Source organism: Falco cherrug, unplaced genomic scaffold (assembly GCF_023634085.1).
Source record: "Falco cherrug isolate bFalChe1 unplaced genomic scaffold, bFalChe1.pri scaffold_58, whole genome shotgun sequence".
In the NCBI taxonomy this organism is placed as follows: Eukaryota; Metazoa; Chordata; class Aves; order Falconiformes; family Falconidae; genus Falco; species Falco cherrug.
This window is the reverse complement of record NW_026599496.1, coordinates 589,932-603,882: the sequence shown is the minus strand read 5'-3', so window position 1 is coordinate 603,882 and position 13,951 is coordinate 589,932. Positions and strand designations below refer to the sequence as shown.

The 13,951-nt window shown below is 59.6% G+C and overlaps 1 protein-coding gene across 1 annotated transcript; it reads left to right on the top strand.

Annotated features, from left to right (window-relative positions):
• The first annotated feature begins 4,811 nt into the window (after positions 1–4,811).
• Positions 4,812–12,142, top strand: LOC129735220 (maestro heat-like repeat family member 5). The gene is made up of 19 exons (XM_055700567.1): positions 4,812–5,045; positions 5,536–5,615; positions 5,792–5,917; positions 6,062–6,141; positions 6,258–6,378; positions 6,711–6,803; positions 7,178–7,282; positions 7,720–7,888; positions 8,456–8,553; positions 8,965–9,114; positions 9,311–9,465; positions 9,803–9,947; positions 10,063–10,200; positions 10,406–10,579; positions 10,676–10,831; positions 11,008–11,109; positions 11,388–11,490; positions 11,807–11,866; positions 11,954–12,142. Exons 1-19 carry the CDS (start codon positions 4,928–4,930, stop codon positions 12,088–12,090), a joined length of 2,310 nt encoding a protein of 769 aa, XP_055556542.1. The 5' UTR covers positions 4,812–4,927; the 3' UTR covers positions 12,091–12,142.
• Positions 12,143–13,951: the final 1,809 nt, after the last annotated feature.

Below are 13,951 nucleotides of genomic sequence, written 5' to 3'. Positions count from 1 at the left end.
CAGTGCGCTCAGCTGTGCATCTACATTTCGCGCACCACCAGAGAGACGGTGCTCCATGGCTCCTTCCAAGAGCTCTCCTGGAGCTCTGATCCTGCGCTGGCACCCCTTGCTCCAGAGGCACCCAACTGTGGCCACCACAGCTGGTCTCCCAGCAAGATGCTATATAGAACAAGCGCACATTGTTGCATCATCACGTTGTCATGACACCACATTCTGTACACCTGCATCCTGGGAGGACCCCACGCCAGAGCAGGATGCCTGAAGGAGGCTGTGACCCCACGGGAAGTCCACGCTGGAGCCGGCTTCCGACAAGACCTGCATACCCATGGAGAGGGGAGCCCACGCTGGAGCAGGTTTGCTGGCAGGACTTGTGACCCCACAAGGGACCCCCACTGGAGCTGGGGAAGGGTGTGAGGGGTCCTCCCCCTGAGAAAGAAGCGGCAGCATAAACAACATGTGATGAACTGACCACAACTGCCCTTCTCCCTCCCCCGGCGGGAGGAGACAGGGAAATCGGGAGTAAAGTTAAGCCCGAGAGAAGTGAGGGCTGGCAGGAAGGTGTTTCAGATTTGGGTTTATTTCTCATTATCCTGCTCTGATTTGAGTGGTAATAAATTGAACTAATTTCCCCAAGCTGAGTCTGTTTTGCCCACGATAGTACCTGCTGCGTGATCGCTCCATCCTTACCTCGACTCATGAGCCATCGAGCACCTCCAGCCCAGAATGCGGCCCCAACAGCGTCCCCTTCCACAGGCTTCCTCCTGTGTCTTCTGTGGCCCTTCCTGCATCTGCCTCCCCATGGGTACCCCCTGCCGTGCACCCCCACATGTCTCCCCCCACCTCCCGCCCCAGCAGCTCCACACAGGCCAGAGCAGCGGAGCCGGGCGCTCCTCTGACTGGTCACAGCACCCATGCCACGAGCTCTCTGTTTTGCTGATTGACTGCATACCAAGCACAAATGAATTCCAAGTCAACTATAAGAATGAAGGCCACTTACTAGATTACAGTGTAATACAGGAAAATAGCATGCAGTATGATAAAAGGAAACGGTACTGGTTCCGATGCACAATATCATAGAAGAGCAACAGGAGCGAAGCATCAAAACGTTACTGCAAAGCATGACAGAGTCTAAGAGAAGGATACATCACCAATTACCACCTGAACGTCATCCAGGCCCGCCCTTCGGCTGGGAGCCCCCTTGCAGCCAGTGCCACAAGTCTCTCGGGAACTGGGACAATTTCTACATGGTGCATCCGCACATCCGTGAGGCTTCTCGCCCGGGCCCGCAGCTTGCCCGCCTTTATACTCAGCAAAAACCAAAAATACCTTACATGTCTGGCGTATGTATGTCAATTTCTAAGTTTAGGCTAAGTGCAGGCGCGCACTATCTCATGCTGCATAAGGTTCACACACGCCGGGGCATCGCCCAGACGCCCGAGCGCGGTGGAGTGACCACCATGACACAGCTGCGCACAGTATCAATTGTCCGGATGGCGCTGCTCACATCTCGCTTGTTCAGGGGCTCAGGACAAACACCACCTGCTCCTTACAGTTGTCCTGGAGCTCCCCGAGTTCACTGCCCAAGTGAAGCCGTGCCTAGTTAAAGACAAAGACTTTTTCATAAATATATTTTACAGTATTTCTTAGTGTAATAATATCATCTTAAACCTCAGCTTTTAAAAAGTTTTTTTTTTTTGAAAGAAAATGGGGAACAGCTGATGAGCCAGTGTGTTCCTTCACCTCGGTTTGCTTTCCTCTTCCTCCCAAGACCCACATCCAGACAAGTCCCTAGCAGTCAAGCTTGAAAAAATCTGGTTTCTCTCACAGCAACAGTGTGATTAGAACTGTAGCACTCTTCTTCCTTCCAGACTTCAGCCATCAGCATCATGCATCTCCACCCCACTGGCCCTGCAGCAATTACTCACCGATATTTTAATATTTCCTCTGCCAGCTGAAGTAAAGCTGATGTTCCACACTCTTCTGTGAAAGCAGAAGGACCTGAATAGAATGCACTTGGAGAAGTTAAACAACAGAGTGGGGGTGGCCCTGGACCAGCTGTGGGTGCTGAGCAGTGGGAAGGAGGCAGCGCAGGAGGAACGAGAAGAGGAGGAGAGAGGCAGTGGCAATGACAGGACCTCCATCATCCTTGCCATGCCCAGTGGCTCCTCCGTTTCCACTTTTGGGTGAGCGTGGTGCCACATCCCACGGCCGGGCAGGAGAGGTTCCCAGCCGTGCCCACACCATCCCATGAATGGCCTCTGCCCCCCATGCAGAGCATGGGCAGGGGGCAGGATGCACGCCAGCAGGGAGGGAGGGAGGGGCAGATGTTTCCATGTCTTGCACCCACTGGTCCCCTTTCGGTTTCCAGAAGGGAAGGGCTAAAGCAGCTGCTCAGGCAGGACGGAGCAAGCCAGGCCTTGGGAAATGTCTCTGTCCCACCCCATGGGGCTTTGTCCTGCCCCTGTGCCCTTCCCCATGGGGCAGGGCCGTGCAGGCACCTGCGTCTGCCCAGGGCTGGGGGTCAGTGGGGCCTGATGCTGTGTCTCCTCTGCCTGCAGCTCCTGGGTGCTGAAGGAGCTGTGGGTGGGCACACTGCTGGGGTAACTGGGGGGATGCTCCAGGCACAGCAGGGGGAACCCAGCCCCGCAGCTGGGCACAGCTGCCCCTGTGGCTGCAGGCAGCTCTCGGGCAGAGCTGCCTGACAAGAGAGAAGAGGTGACTTGGGGCTCACCCAGCTCTCTCCCTCTCCCTTCCCACTGCACAGGCCACCAGAAGGAGCCAAGGGAGCCCGGGCGACCTGTCTCCCATCAGTCAAGCTCCTGGAGAAGGAGCTGAGCTGCCACTGTGCCATGAGTGTCTCTCTGCTCTGGGCCCTGTCCCCAAGCACTGCTCCTCCAGCCGAGCAGCAGACCCGTGGCTGCTCACCTTCTTCCCCTCCTTCTGTCCCGCCCAGTGGAGGACATGAAGTGCCAGGAGCCTGGAGAGGCTGACGGAGGCACAGGCAGAGTTGAGAATGGCTGCCTCGCACCTGCCTCTGGCTGCGCTGTAGATGTGCAGTGAGTGGTATAACCCTGCTTTGTTTGGAGGGAGGGAGGGTCCCAAGGTGCCACTCAGGGAGCAGACAGGGCTGGGGAGCCGCCAGGAGTTGTGGACGACAATGAGGAGTGAAGTTGAGCCTGGGAAGAAGGGAGGGGTCGGGGGAAGGTGTTTTAAGATTTAGGGTTTTTTTCTCATGACCCTACTGGGATTGGGCTGGCTATCAATTCAGGTAATTTCCCTGTGCCAAGTCTGTTTTACCTGTGATGGTAATGGGTGCACGATCTCTCCCTGTCCTTCTCTTGGCCCGCAAGTTTTTTGTTGCCTTTCCTCTCCCCTGTCCAGCTGGGGGGGAGAGTGATAGAGATGTGCTGGCAGGCACCTGGTGTTACACTGGGGTGAAGCCAGCACCGACTCAAAGGCTGCAGACCCAGGCAGAGAGGCTGGGTAACAAGAGGAGGCTGCTGTCCTGAGGGAGAGGTCCCCACACCCCGGGACAGGCCACCCACACCCCAGGCACAGGCACTCGGCACCCACAAAGCAGAGCAGGCGGCCCGAGGAAAGGCTGCCAGGCCTGGGGAACAGCAGTGCCAATGGGTATCTTTATCGACAATGTAGACGAGGGGATCGAGTGCACCCTCGGCAAGCTGGGCCAGGGGATGTTGATCTGCCTAAGGGTAGGAAGGCTCTTCAGAGGGACCTGGACAGGAGATCCGTGGGCCAAGGCCAATTGTATGACGTTCAACACAGAGAATGCTGAGTCCTGCCCTTGGGTCACAACAACCTCCTCCCACAATGTTACATACAGGCTTGGGAAAGCTGCCTGGACAAAAAGGACCTGGGGGTGCTGGGGGACAGCTGGCTGACCGTGAGCCAGCAGTGAGCCCAGGTGGTCAAGAAGGCCAACAGCATCCCAGTGTGTGTCGAAAAAGTGTGGCCAGCAGGACCAGGGCAGTGATTGTCTTCCTGTACTCAGCACTGCCAAGGCCGCACCTCAAGCGCTGTGTTCCGTTTTGAGCCACTCACTACAGGGAAGGCGCCGAGGTGCTGGAGCGTGCCTGAAGACGGGCAGTGAAGCTGGTGAATCAAGCACAAGTCTGATGGGGAGCGGCTGAGGGAGCTGGCGGTGTTTAGCCTGCAGAAGAGGAGGCTGAGGGTGGACCTTCAGACTCTCTACAGCTACCTGAAAGGAGGCTGCAGGCCGGTGGGGGTTGGTTTGGTCTCTTCTCCCAGGTAACAAGCAATAGGACAAGAGGAAATGGCCTCAAGGTATGCCAGGGGAGGTTTAGATTGGATGTTAGGAAAAATGTCTTCACTGACTGGTTGGTCAAGCATTGGAACAGGCTGCACAGGGAGGTGGTGGAAACACCATCCCTGGAGGTGTTTAAAAACCCACCTAGATGTAGTGCTTAGGGCCATGCTTGAGTGATGGACTTGGCAGACCATCAAGTTAATGGTTAGACTTGGTGATCTCAAAGGCCTTTTCCTGGCGGGCATGCCGGGGCGTCTGAGCAAGGGGCTCTGGGATACACTGGAGGTCAAGGAGGGGCCTGGAGGCACCCCGAGAGCACCCAGGTGCCCACGGCTGAACCAGCCCCATGCCCCCCCCCGGGGGCTCCGGGCCCCTCCCTCCTGGGCCAGTGGGTCACAGTGAGGTCTTTGTGACCTCATCTGGTGACACCACACTGCAGTGCATGTACTCACCACGGCCGTGGCCCCAGCCCACGGTTTCCATCAGGACAGCAACGGGACAGGGCAGGAGCATGGAGCGGGCGAGGAGCCCCCGAGCACAGCCCACGTCTCTCCCTGCTGCACCCAGCAGCCCCACGGCGCCCAGGCGTCTCGCCAAAGCTTCCCTTTTCCCCACACCTACCCCTTTCTGTCCTGCAGGATGATGAGGAGATCCCCCAGATTCCCCAGTGTAGCCTGGGAGAAGGATGGGGCTCCCCAGGAGAGCAGGTCTCCACCGGAGCCCCACGAGGTGTGCGTGGTCCAGCCACTGGTGACTGGTGAGTGAGGGGCCCTCTCGGCCTGGGCAGGGCTGAGGCCAGCGAGCGCCCCATGCTCAATGCCATGATAATCTTTCCGTGGCACACTGGCAGCAGGGGTCCCATGGCTTGGGGACACGATGCTGCCTGGGTGACAGGGCTGCTCAGCGCTGGAAGTGGCCCCAGCACAGCCTGTCCCAAGGAGGGAGAGAGCAGAGGGGGGGACCCAGCTCCTGGCCTGGGGCACAGGCAGCCAGAGGCAGCGGTGCTGTGGGATGGGGACCTCTCCTGCCCGTCTGCAAGCCAGTTCCTCAGCCCTGGGCACCGGGGCTTTCCCCACCGCACCGTGCCCCAGCATCACAGCCCATTTGCCAGGCACCCTCCAGCCCTGACACACACGGGATGACTGGGCCAGGGGAGTGGGCACGGGCTGGACACAGGGCACATCTTCCTCTGCTCTCCTGCCACCCGCAGCCTCTCTACAGCCCTCCCTGCTCTCCCCCTTTATTAGATGCCAGCTGGTTGCCTGTGTACACACAGGAGAAGCAAAGCGTGGACTTCATCCAAGCCTTTGCCAGCAGCCCAGAAAAGGTAACCACGGCCCTTCCGAATGTGGCTGTGCCAGCCTCGGCAGACAGGGGCTCTGCTGCCGGGCTGGGCAGAGCTGCTTCTGCCAGCTCTCCTGCACCCCCAGTGCTGTGGTGCTGCTGCCCCTGTGTGTCCCCCTCTCACACTCCCCGTTTGTCTCTCTGTCCCCCCGCTGCCAGGAGGAGGGCCAGGAGATGAAGTTTCTTGAGAGCATCTGCAGCCTGTGCAGAACCGCCAAGCACCATGGCTTGTCACAGGGCCTGGATATCTTCTGCCACGGATACGAGCTGGCAGAGAAGGTCAAGGTGAGGGGACACCCGGTGGCTCTAGGGAAGGGGGCAAGGACCCCCGGCACTGGCACCCTGTGAGGACAATGCTTGGCCACGGCAAGGGGCTGGTGGTGCTGGGTGCTGGCAGCTGCCAGGTCCCATCTCGGTTGTGCTCTGTAGGAGCTGGTGGAACAAGAGCCCAGGGACCAGCTGCGCACAGCAGTGCGGCAACTTGCCATGCTTGCCATCGCCGAATTGAGGTACCTACCCATCCCTGCTGGGGACCCCTTCCTCAGAGGCCTGTGTGCACCCGCGCGAGGCCTCGAGGCACTGCTCCCAGCATCGGTGTCCAACTGGCCCCTCTCTCTCTTTGCAGCTCAGTGCAGACGGTGCTGGAGGGCAAAGAGAAAAGCAGTCTACATGCCTGCTGCTTGAGTGTCTTGGGGCTTCCTCCAGCAGAGGAAATGGAGGGACTGGACACTTCCCTCTACTTCAGGGTACGTGCTGGGTACTTCAGGGACCTGCAGGAGCGCCCAGTCCCTCTGGGCTGCTCCCTGATAACCCTGTGCTGCCATACAACCAGAGATCTGAGGCAGGGCAGGCTCTTGCCTTTGCTTTCCCACCCTCGTCCCTTTGTGCCCTTCCCGTGGGCCTGGCCCCATCCAATGCCACAGGTTGCTCTGTCGGCAGCACACTGTCTGCCCCTGGGTCTCTCCTGGAAACTGCGAGGCCGTGTGGGACTCCTGCCGTGGCTCTGGGAGTTCAGATCAGTCTCCTGGGGGTGGAGGAACAGTAGAATCGCTGCCACAACTCTTTGTCCTCTCTGCAGACCCTGAATGCCATGGACACCATGCTGGAGACAATGGTGCTCAGCTCTCCTGCCTCCAGAGTCAGCAAGGAGAACTTGCAGAGTATCTTTCAGGTCTGGCATGGGCCAAGAGTGGGCTTCACAGGGGCCATTCCTCACCCTGGAGGGAAGGGGGTGCCCACTCCTGAGTGGGTGGTCCCCACGCCAGCGCCATGCAGAGAGACAGCATGGCAGGGAGGGTGCGCACCTGCCTTGGGTAACCGGGGGCTACCCACCAGGCTCTTCTGTAGCACAGCGGCTGCAGTGGGTGGCATCTGCCTTCCTGCCTGGCCACAAGGCAGGCTCGGGGCATTTGTCCAAAGCCTGTGAAGGACCCTAGGGGCAGGAACGCCACTACAGGCTTTGCCCCAGATCAGAGGAAGCATTGATGGACTGTGCAAGTCCAGCCCTGGAGCTGCAAGGCACACCAGCAGCTTTTCTCTTCCAAGGTGCTGTTGGCTTTCACCAGCTCTGAGAGACCAGCTGTGCTTGAGAGGACCGTGGGCAGGATTAGGATGCTGAGCCATTTGCTGGCCAGCTATTCCTCGCTGGAGGTATGGAAGGACCAGGTACTCTCCAGCCAGGCCACCTCCCATTCCCTGCGCGCCAGCACAGCTGGCAGCTTTGAGGCGCCTGCAGGGCAAGCCTGGGCACAGGTCTGGGTGCTCTGCCAGCCTCTGTGCTGAAGTGGGGGTCTTGGTGCCTCTGTTTCCCATGGGCTTCTCTCCCCAGCCCCCTCTTTGCCAGGAGCCAGCTTTGCCCCCAGTCCTGTGTTGGACGGGACTGCCCAAGGAACATGGTGGGAGCCCAGGCCTGGCAGCTCTCCCTGTGCGGGGCTGCCACCCAGCTAGCTGCTTTGGGAGCCGCGGCCAGCATGGTCCTGCAAAGCTCTGGCACACCTGGGTCCAGCCCTGGCCACGCTCTTGGGGCCGGGGCTCTGGCCCCAGGCGCCTGCCCTCAGCCCTTCTGCTCTTCTGCCTCCCTCACCCAGGCTGCTCAAAATGAGGACAGACATGCCTCCTGCAGAGAGATCCTCATCCCAGTCCTCGGGCAGCTGCTTGGACGTCTCCTCCTGCTCGTGTCATCTGGGGAAGAAAAGACCAGCCGTGTGGCTTTGGATGCCCTTTTCTCCCTTTTCCTATTCACCCGCCAGCAAAAACGTAAGAGAAGCAGTGGTGGGCTGCCTCCCCCGCCCCTGCACAACGACATCAATCGAGCCGTCTGCTTGTCTTCCTGCGCGTTGTGGCGGGCCCTTCCTGTGCTTGCTGGAGGCACCACCATGTCACCAGCACCGCCTCTCCCCTGCTCCTGACCCACGCTGTGTCCCACACAGCTGATCGTCCCGTGGAGCTGAGCTGCTCCTTCACTCAGGAGGCAGCCCCACTCCTCATCCCCTCTTCCTTGAAGAGCTTGTACCACTGCCCCACAGCACTCCATCCATGCGAGCCGTACCCCACGTCACTGTTACTCCAACCACAGTTTAACTGTGGGACTGCATGCAGAGCTCTAGGTCCTTGGAGTTGACCAGGCCAGGAGCATTGGCATAAATACACGGGAGGCAGGTCACCCTTTCATTTACATCTCTCTCCACCACCTCCTCCTTTCACTGTGGGTCATCACCTCCCTTCTCAGCCATTCCTAGATCAAAGCTCTTCTCAGGAGCTGGTAAGCTTGCTGGCAAAGCAGCTGGGTCTCACGCACTCTCCTGTGTTTGCCCTGCTCTTTAGGCACGACACTGTCAGAGGAGAATGCACAGCTGCCAGCGGCTTGGGAAGCTGAGACCACCTCCTTGTGCTGTTCACCCACCGCCAGAGACTTTGCCATGGTAAGGAGCTGCCCCCGTGCCTTGCCTGTGGCATCAGCAGGGCTCTTGTGTGAGAAGGCATCCAAAATGAGCGGGGCTGGCATGGCCTCCCTGTCCCTGCTCTCAGCAGGGTTTCTGCTGTCCCCAAGCAGGGACAACGCGAGGGCTGCACTCCAGTGCCCAAGCAGCATTTTCCGCCTGGCCAACAGCAGGCCCTGGTTCTCTGTAGGGCCAGCACACTGTGCCCCAGAGCCCAAGCCTCCTCCCTCACCCTGGGGGCCCTCTCTTCTCATCCTCCCCCATGCAGTGACTGCAGCCTCTGCTACCAGCACTGCTGTGCATCTCTCACCAGGGCTGCTCGCACTGTCCAGCTTAGCAGCACCATCAGGGCACTCAACGTGACATTCTTCACTCCCTTCCTTCCTGCCATAGGCCTTTGCAAAATACCTTCAACCATCTGAGAGGACAGACATCGTCCTCACAATCATTGATACCCTGAGAGAATTAAATGCCAAGAAAAAGCCGCTGGGCAGCAGTGTGATGGACGTGGTCATGGCAGACCCTCACGTCTGGCTGACAGATGTAAGTGGCCTGTGGCTGGATTACCCTGTCCTTCAGCCCTGGCCCGCCTTGTTCCTCCCTCCATCCCTGCCTCCCGCCCAAAGCCAGGTGTCTCAGGCACCTGAAGCCACCTTAAGGCAGGAGAGGGACGGCAAGGGCAGCTGGGGCAATGGCTGCCCTCCAGTGGCAGCACCACCATCACTTGTGTCCCCTCCAGGTGCCAAAGATCATGAGCTGCATCTATGAATCCTGGGAATACGTGACCATGGAGTCAGGCCAGCGTAGCATGGAGTCACTGCTGCTCCTGATGGCTAACCAGTGCCCTGGGGACGTTGTCACCACGCTGCTGAAGATCGCTCCACGAGGAGACAGGTAGCGGTCCTGACAGCCAGGAGGGCTTGCTCCTAGTGGTGAGAGGGACCCGGAGACTCTCTGGCCGCCAGACCCAAGGAGTACCGCAGGACACCCCCGAGGAGCGGGGCCCTTCCCCCGTCCCAGCACCCATTCCAGCCCTGGTGGGCTGGCCGCGTCCCCAGCACCAAAGCCAGCCCAGAGCCTCGCCACCACCCTCTGTCCCACCCCATGGGGAGCACAGCACCTCAGCCCTCTCCTGCCTGCCCAGGGAGGAGGGTCTGTGTTACGCAGGGCTGGCCCAGGCCACAGTACTGGGGATGGGGTCACCCTGCTGACAGAACGCTCTGGCTTGCAGCACTGCCCTGGCACTGTGGGAGGTGATGCTCTCCACAGCCCAGACCTTGGAGAAGGTTCTGAAGGAGCTGTTCATCAAACTCCAGGACCGGCAAAACAGGCTCTTCTACACATACCAGGAGGACACCTGTTTCGTTCGCTTGGCTGTGAGTTACCAGAAGAAGCCCCAGTGCTCTTGTCCTCAGCTGCTGATGGGAACAGCTGCGCGGTGTGGGGAGTCATGCTGGCTCTTCTGGTCACTCACCGCTGGCTTTCTTTCAGCTGCTGACCTGCACTGATTTGGAGGATGAGGAATTCTCTCCAATGTACAAAGTCTTGAGGTTTCTGAGGGATCCAAGCCCAGCAGTGCTCTCATTGGTGCTCAGGAGCCTCATGACGCTGTCAGAGAGAGCTGAGATGGTGAGCAGGGCATCATCAAAGGGAGCCATATTGGCAGCCAGGGGCTGGGGCAGCGGATAAGCTGGTGGATTGGCCTTGGCTGGGAGTCAGGAGGTTGGGTGACTGCTCCAAAGGCCCTCCTGGCCATGGTGGGGCCTGGTGGCTGCCTGGGGAGCTTGCTGGGCATAGTCCTTTTCAGGAAACAGAAGCTCTGTCTTTCATGCAGGCAAGAAAAATGGAGGTCTTCATGCCAGACATGATGAAGGTCCTGGAGGACGGCAACACAAATATCAAGATGAAGTCCCTGGTGGTCTCGCGAAACGTCATAGGTCACCTGAAGACAAAGGCCAGCCCCATCGCTGTCCAGCTGATGGAGAAGCTCCTGCCCCTCTTTGCTGCGGTAAGGCTGATAGGGGAGCCCAAGCCTTGTGTCCAGGCGCTGGTCGGGGACAGCTACCTACAAGGACGCAAGTCCTACTCTGCTTCTCTCTACCAGGGCTTCGGCGAGGTGAGAGAGCTCTCCATCAGCCTCTTCAGAGACCTAATGAAGACTGTGGTGAGGAAGAACAAGAGGCAGATGAAGACAAAAGTGGAAATGGGCTTGCTCCCTCTCATCTTTCACATGAGTGACCAAATCCACAGCGTGGCCAAGGTACAGATTCCAAAGCTAAGCAGTGATGTAGGGATGAAAACCTGAGATGTTTGGGCCAGGGTACCTCCCAGCTTCCTAAGGGCAGGATGACCCCAGGAAGAAAGGAAAAGGCAGGGAGATGCCAGGTCTCCTTCCCCAGGCCGTGGTGCCATCTCCCAGTTTCTGCTGTTCTGCAGGCCTCCAGGGAAGCCCTCCTCGCTGCAGCAGAGCTCCTCAAGTGGAAAAAGCTCAAACACCTGCTGCAGAGCCATCAGACATGGAGGATTGCAGAGTGCTTGGTGAGGACAACCACTGGAGGAGCGCTGCGCCACGGGTCTGCCCTGCGCGCTCTGCAGCTGTGCCTCACCTGCCCTGCTGCAGCCCGCAGCCCACAGCCTGGAGCTGCATCCTTGTTCCCTGTCCTCGAGAAGAGAGCTCCAAGGGCTCTTCTCCACACCCCTCTCCCCGCACCCAGCGGGAGGGAGGGCTCTGGGCAGCGGCGGGTGCTGGCAGGCGGGACTGCTCCGGCCAGCTGGGGAGGCTGTGTGACATGCCCATACCCTTGTGCTCTCTCCAGCTACAGCGGGACAGGCGCAGGACCGAAGAGTACTTGAATCAGAGCCTGCCGTACCTGGAGGATGCTCAGGCCACCTTGCGAGCAACGGCCGTCAGGTTCATCGGTGAGCCACAGCCCCCAGGGTCCCACTTTTGGCAGCCCAGCCCCAGTCCCGCCACTGCACCGGCAGCAAGGAGCAGCCCGGTGTCTGCCAGAGCCTCGGCTGCCCCGTGCAGGGCCTTGGCCTCTCTCTCCCACCCTTGACCATGCAGGTGGGCTCGGTGGCTGCCTTGCTCAGTCCCACCCGCCTCAGCTACTGCTCTTCCCTGGGGTCAGCCTGGTGAGGGGGAGGAGGGCGTGCAGCCCAGCCAGCTGCGCTGGGGGCTGTGCTGCTGGGAGCATGCTGGGGAGTGGCGGGTCTGATGAAGCTCTGTCCTTAGGGCTTGCTGGGCAGCTCCTGAAGGACCAAAGGGAGGAGAAGCTGGCTGAGATCTGCCACAGTGAGTAGGGAGCATGGGCTGGAGGGGATGCCCGGTGGTTTTCGCAGACACGGCAGTTCATCTCTGCTCCGTTTCTTTCCATCACAGCCCTTCAGACCTTGGAGGAAGACAATGAACCCTCCATCTGTTCCCTGGCAGCTCAGACCACCTCCATCCTGAGCACTCCAAGGGTGCGGCAAACGTCACGATGCACCCTGCGATCACTGTGCTGCTGGTGCTGCTAAGCCAGGCAGAGGTGCAGCTTTTCTCCAGAGAACGGCTGCAATTCAATAAAGCTGGAACAAGAAGCCTGAACCCAGGGTGTCTTTCCCAAGTAGAACTGACGGGCAGCGAGGAGAGGGCATGGGATGGGTGGTCCCAGCTCTGACCTCCTTGTAGTTCTCCGGGCACCCCAGCGACACCACAGTATCTGCTTCTACTGCACTGCCACGTCCCTGCACCATGATGCACTCGGGAAGGTTTCCATGCAGAGTACAGAGGTGCTAAGGGGGCCAGAGGGACCCTGCAGGGCTCCCTGAGGGACGGGGGGACAAACAGAGTGCCTGGGTCACCATGACTGCCTCGGGAGGGCTCCCAAGGTCTGGCTAGTCGAGCAACAGAAGGCTCTGGGGCATTACAGACACCTATGGAGGAGTGCCGCGGGGACTCGAGTGGAATGGTCAAGTCTAGGGACCAGGCCCCCAGTCCAGCGGGCTTCCTTTGAGTGCTTGAGGCTCTGCAGAGGGGTCTGGGGTGCAAGGAAGGTCTCAGGACCTGGGTGGACTAGCACGAGCCTAAGACAGCTCCAGGGCAAAGACAGCTCCAGCGCACTGCAGGGTAGAGGGTGCCCAGTGCCAGGTGGCCTCCACAGCCATCAGGGACCTGGCAACAGGCACTGTCATGCGGGGAGGCAGGGAGCGTGGCATGGGCTTGTGCTCATCATCTCCTTGCCCCTTTGCAGTGCCTTGATGTTGCAGCTAGCCCAGGCACTGCCCCCCACCAGCACAGGGACCCTTGCACAGCACTCCAGCTTAAGATCACTGGCACCGGCTGCCCAGAGAGGCCTCTGGAAACATTCCAGCACCACCTGCACAGGATTTTGTGCAACCTGCTCTAGCACAGCCTGCTTTTGCAGGGCGTTGGACTGGATAATCTCCAGAGGTTCCCTCCAACAACGACCATTGTGTGATTCTGGGACTCGCGGCACTTTGGCTGAGGAAGAAGAGGTCAGCACCCTCAGGCCACCCGACACCTGACTGCCTTCCCAGTGCCTGTCCAAGAAACCTGCCAGTCCTCACTAACAGAAGTTGGACCTGCACACGTGGGCTTGCACATGTGCATGAGCACTGCAGGGCAACAGCCTTCTCTCTCTTCCCCGTCCTCCACTGCAGGGCGAGCGCAGATGTTCTGCCAAGGGAGCACCAGTCCCCACGGGCCCTGCTGCCCTCCCTGTCATGCACTGGCCGTTCTACCTGGGCTCCCTCTACTGTGTCCCACACCACTGGCCTGGTGTGATGGCAGAGCCAGTGGCACTACCCGGCTCTGCACCTTCCTGGTCCATCAGGGCAACCTGGGTGCCAGTGGGAAGCTGGGAATTGCCCTTGGCCAGGGCCTCTCCCTGGAGCTGCCAGAGGAGGAATTCCTTGTGGGTGGCAGGGATGCCAAAGCATGAGGAGTTCCCCATTGGATGGCAGGGACAGTGTGTAGAGCCCCATCGATGTGGAGCCACCCCCGGCAGCCCCTCAGCCATGGCCATGGTCACACAGAACCTCACTGGGGAGCTCATCCATATCGTCCAGGACACCCGTATAGTGACCAGGCAGTACCAAAAGTTTCTGCAAGTAATGATGGCCAAGTGGCAAGAGGCGGTCTGTAGTGGGACACACACCATGCACACCACCACCCCACAGCTGTCTCCCTCCCCCCTGCCAGGAAAGAGGAGCAGCAGGAAAGAGGAGCAGCTCTAGCCAGGGCTGCTGGAGGCCAGAGGGTGGCCCCAGGTCCTTCGAGTGGAGCTGCTGGGGGCAGATGCGCACATGGAGAAGATGGCAGATGGGGACAAAGGCCAAGGGGAGGACACGGGGCCAAGCAGAAGCAGCCCTGTGC